Genomic DNA, 4,154 nt, shown 5'->3' on the forward strand with positions numbered 1-4,154 from the left:
GAGAGAGAGGACAAGAGATCGGAAGAAGCTCTTTGTGCTGCTTGAAGGCTTGGGAACAGTTCTTTTATGGACTTTGTAAGGATGTTCATCGGGATTAATGAAGACCTGCTGCGTGTGCGATACCAGAAGGGCGATGTGGGGGTCAAGGTAGCCGAGCAGTGCCGTTGTTCCTATTGAAACGTGCAGTTTTGTTTGCACTAGAATTGCAGCCTTAACCCCCGTCACAGCAGCCCCTCGGCTCCCTGCTGATGGAAGGCGGTACTGCACACACCGGAGCGGCACTACTTCCCCGTGTCCGTACTCAGCTTTCCCTTCTCTCAGCCTCTCCTGGTAGGGGAGATGTTCCATCCCCTGGGTCAGTTTTGTGACCCTCCTCTGGACACACTCCAACAAGCTGCAATGGAGCTGTGCTTCCTCCCAAGGGGACGAGAGGAAATATAGTACAATAACGCCCCACTTGGTGCCTCGCCTTACCAGTAGCATCAGCTAGAAGGGCTTGTCCAGCTCCTCGCACCTTGCTCCCTTTCCACTGGTCACCCAGCTCAGCTCAGCAAGGTGGTTGTGATGGGGATGTGTGTACAGCCAGGCACCGGGGCAGAACAAAAGGCACTTGATCCCCACGTCCAGGCAAGGGGGCGGTGCAGCCCGTCCCCCCCTCCCACCCCCCAACCAGGGGACAGCCGAGCACTGCAACAGCATGCAGGGGCTGCTGCTGTGTGGGGGGTGGCTGCTGGCTGCCGGCTACGTGCTGGGTGGCTGTCGGCATCGCTGCTGCCCAGGCAGGAACAACTCCTGCTGGGCCACCGGTGTCCGCCGCACTCGCTGCTACTGCGACTCGTACTGTGAGCGGACAGGGGACTGCTGCCACGACTACCAGGCTGCGTGCCGCCGTGCCGGTGAGCTGTGGGGCAGGGGGAGGGCGGTGGGGCCATTCGTGCCGGTGGGGTTTTGCTGCTCTCATTAGAGGTTCCTCTGGGAGGTGATGAGCTGTGCCTGTAGGTGGGCATATCTCAAGCATCATCCCAGTTTTGCTCTGTTCAGTGAAGGATCCCACAGTGTGTTCTGCAGCTGGACATGACAGCAGCAGTGCTGTCACTGTGAGCTCCAGGGCTGATTTCTGGGACGTGGGTACCAAGGGCTGAGCCACGAGCCTGCCACCACTGCACAGGGTCAGGGGCTGCGCTGGACAATGGGCCCTGTCAGCGCTCCATAATCTCCATAGAGATTAGTGAAGTCCCAGCTCAGCTCGATGCAGAGCCTGACAATAAAGGGCTCCAGAAGCAGCACACAATGCTGTGGGGCTGAGCCATGGGGGTCCCCCTTCTCCCTGCTGTGCAGATTCTCCCCTGCTCCTGTTCATTTTTCTTCTACATTACTGACTCTCTTTTCTCTGTTCTCAGCAGTGGGCTGTGCAGTGGGGCCCTGGGGACCCTGGAGCAGCTGCAGCTCCCCATGTGGGGTGGGCAGCAAAGATCGCAGCCGCCAGGTCACTGTGCCCCCCCGACATGGAGGGGAGCCCTGCCCTGACCTCAAGCAGCGCCGTGGATGCCTGGGGGATGACCCGGCCTGTGGGGCTGCCAAAGGTAACGCAGGACCCCCTCCCAGCCCTGCACTGTAGTGGCTGTCACCACCTCACACCATTGCTGCTCTGTGCCAGGGGTGGCCAAACTGCTCCCCGATTCCTTCAGCCCAGACATCAGGGATCCCTGGCGCAGAACTGGGATGCAGCGGTCAGAGGAGCCACCTAGGTAAGTATGGGGCCATGAGCCCTTTGCACACCCTGTCCCCAACCCCATTCCCCTCCCCATCCCCTGTAAGCTCCTATAAAGAAAACACTGCAGCATCTCCCTTAACTCCAACCGAGGTTATTTTTCCCCAAACCAGTTCCCACCTCCCCATCTCCTGCAGCTTTTTCCGCCTGACGCAGGTGGCAGCTGCCTGTCGTGGGCAGCCCTGGAGCCGCCGGCTACAGCGGGACAGGCAGGTGTGTGTTGAGTGCTGGGGGGACACAGTCCATGGGCATCCCCGGTGTGATGGATACGGGGTGCAAGGAGCCAGGTAGGCAATTATGGGGGGGGATAATAGCCTTTGGGTGATGCAATGTCCCCTAAGGGCACTCCTGAGAGACATTCCATCCTCCTCCCTATTAAAACTGATAATTTAGCGTCTATGTTTTTTTACAGAAGAACAACATTTGCTGGGTTTTCCTTACAGGACGTTTTGGGTGGCCACCTCCATAGCAGGGTGCCAGGGCTCATGGGTGCGGGAGGCTCTGCAGGAGGGCTGTGCCTGTCCCCCCCCAGCATTCATCTTTGTGTAGGTGAGCAGAGCCCAGCTCCTTTAAGGGAATCTCGGCTGCTTGGTGTGGTGTGAGGAGAGCAATTAAAGCTGGCACAGAAAGCAAGGGCATGGCTGTGGTTGTTTGGGGCTGAGTGCACTCAGGCTGGGTATTAGGAAAAATCCTTCTCTGTTCATTGGAACAGGTTGGGAAGTGATGGTGTCACCATGCATGGAGGTGTTCAAGAAACATGGAGATGTGACACTTGGGGACATGGTTTATTGGGCACAATGGTGATGGATCAATGGTTGGGATCAATGGTCAGAGGGGTCTTCTCAAACCTTAACAATTCTATGAGCATATGGCACCAACATCCCTGCCACCGGTGCCTGCTTGTCCCCCCAAGCCACCCTCTGGTGACTTCACCCAGGGCCTCCACCTCTGCCATACAGCACCATGCCCACACCCCACGTTGCCCACTTTATTCAGCACCCAGCAGTCCCTGTGTGAGCCCCAAAATGTTCGATATCCCCAGGAGGAGCAGCACAGAGCTCCCAACATTGCCCCACAGCCCCTCATGTGCCCAACTCCCTGCGCAGCTTCAGGATTTCCAGGAGGAGCTTCTCCTTTTCCAGCACGATCTTCTCCTTCTGCAGCTGCAGAGTCTCCTTCTGCAGCTCCAGGATCTCGGTGTGCAGCTGCCTCTGCTTTTCTGACAGCTCCGAGGCTGCTGTGCCACCTGCACGGAGCAAGGGAAAGTGTTAAGGCTGGGAGAGGAGTGGGGATGGGTTCTGGTGGTGAGGGCAAAAGGGGAGCTATCACCAAACTGCTGCAGCATCACTGCATGGAGTGGATACAGAACCTCACTCCGGTGTTGGGATTGGGAGCCCCAGTACAGACTGGGGGCTGCTCACCGTTATCATGCGGGGGCTCTGGGGGCCCAGGGCTGCCCGTTCCCAACGATGCGGGGCTGGCCATGGCCTCGAGGCACGGCCACCCCAGCGCGGGGCTCAGCGGGCACTTGACGCGGGGCGGCTCGGGGTTGCCAGGCGGAGGACCGAGGGCTGCGCCCTGCGCTGGGGCGGCCGGTCCGTGGGTTGGCTGCAGCCTGCTCTCCGCGCCGGGCAGCGGCCTCTCCTCGGAGCCGGGGAAGCGGTGCGGAGCGGGGCCGTGCGGCAGCAGCTCGGGGGCGGCCGCGGGCAGCCCGAAGGACGGGGCGGGCGTTGGGCCGGGCTTGTTGAAGAGGGCGAAGATGTGATGGAGGAGCCGCTCCTGGGGCCGCTGTCGGAGCAGCGGGTGCTTGTCGGCTGCCAGCTCCCGGCGCGCGTCCAGCACCATGTTGTGCCACTTCTTGCGGATCTCCTCGGCCGTGCGCCGCACCACCGGGCTCAGCGCGTTGACGGCGGCCGCGATCTCCTCCCACGCGCGCTGCCGGTCCTGCGTGTTGCGGTATCGGCCGCTCTTGGGGATGAGGATGTCCTTGCGGAGGCTGAACTCCTCCAGGATGAGGAATTTCTCCTCGTCCGAGAACTTGATGCGCTTGGGCTTAGCCGCGCTCATACCGCCCTGCAGCGGGGACAGGCACCGAGGGTCCCCCCCCCTCCCAGTGCTCCCGAGTCCGCCGCCCCCGGCGCTCACCTTCCTCCGCTCCGGACCGCCGAGGGAAGCGGATGTGCCGCGTCCTGTTCCGCGCCGGGGCGGGGCCGGTACCGGGGCGGAGCAGCGGGAGCCCCGCGGAGGCCGGACGGACGCGCTGAGCCCGCAAGCTCCGGCAGTGAGAGGCTTCCACGGCGCAGCTGTTGTGAGGGTCTTTATTTGGGATAGAAACCCGGGCTGGGCACAAAACGCAGCTAAAACACCGGTACGGGTGATGTAC

General features: G+C 61.2%; 1 protein-coding gene across 1 annotated transcript; it reads left to right on the forward strand.

The window, feature by feature from the left end:
* The first annotated feature begins 648 nt into the window (after positions 1–648).
* Positions 649–2,404, forward strand: LOC107321482 (somatomedin-B and thrombospondin type-1 domain-containing protein-like). The gene is made up of 5 exons (XM_015878430.2): positions 649–896; positions 1,401–1,583; positions 1,658–1,748; positions 1,885–2,058; positions 2,215–2,404. The coding sequence occupies exons 1-5, from the start codon at positions 698–700 to the stop codon at positions 2,318–2,320; spliced, it is 753 nt and encodes a 250-aa protein (XP_015733916.1). The 5' UTR covers positions 649–697; the 3' UTR covers positions 2,321–2,404.
* Positions 2,405–4,154: the final 1,750 nt, after the last annotated feature.

The sequence above is a fragment of the Coturnix japonica genome, chromosome 15, assembly GCF_001577835.2.
Source record: "Coturnix japonica isolate 7356 chromosome 15, Coturnix japonica 2.1, whole genome shotgun sequence".
NCBI classification, from domain to species: Eukaryota; Metazoa; Chordata; class Aves; order Galliformes; family Phasianidae; genus Coturnix; species Coturnix japonica.

Bases quoted from the DNA above. Each gene is read 5' to 3' on its own strand.
- LOC107321482 (XM_015878430.2), top strand. From the start codon at position 698: ATGCAGGGGCTGCTGCTGTGTGGGGGGTGGCTGCTGGCTGCCGGCTAC. The intron at 897-1,400 runs GTGAGCTGTGGG...CTCTGTTCTCAG, and splicing joins GGCTGCGTGCCGCCGTGCCG to CAGTGGGCTGTGCAGTGGGG. The intron at 1,749-1,884 runs GTAAGTATGGGG...TCCCCAAACCAG, and splicing joins CGGTCAGAGGAGCCACCTAG to TTCCCACCTCCCCATCTCCT.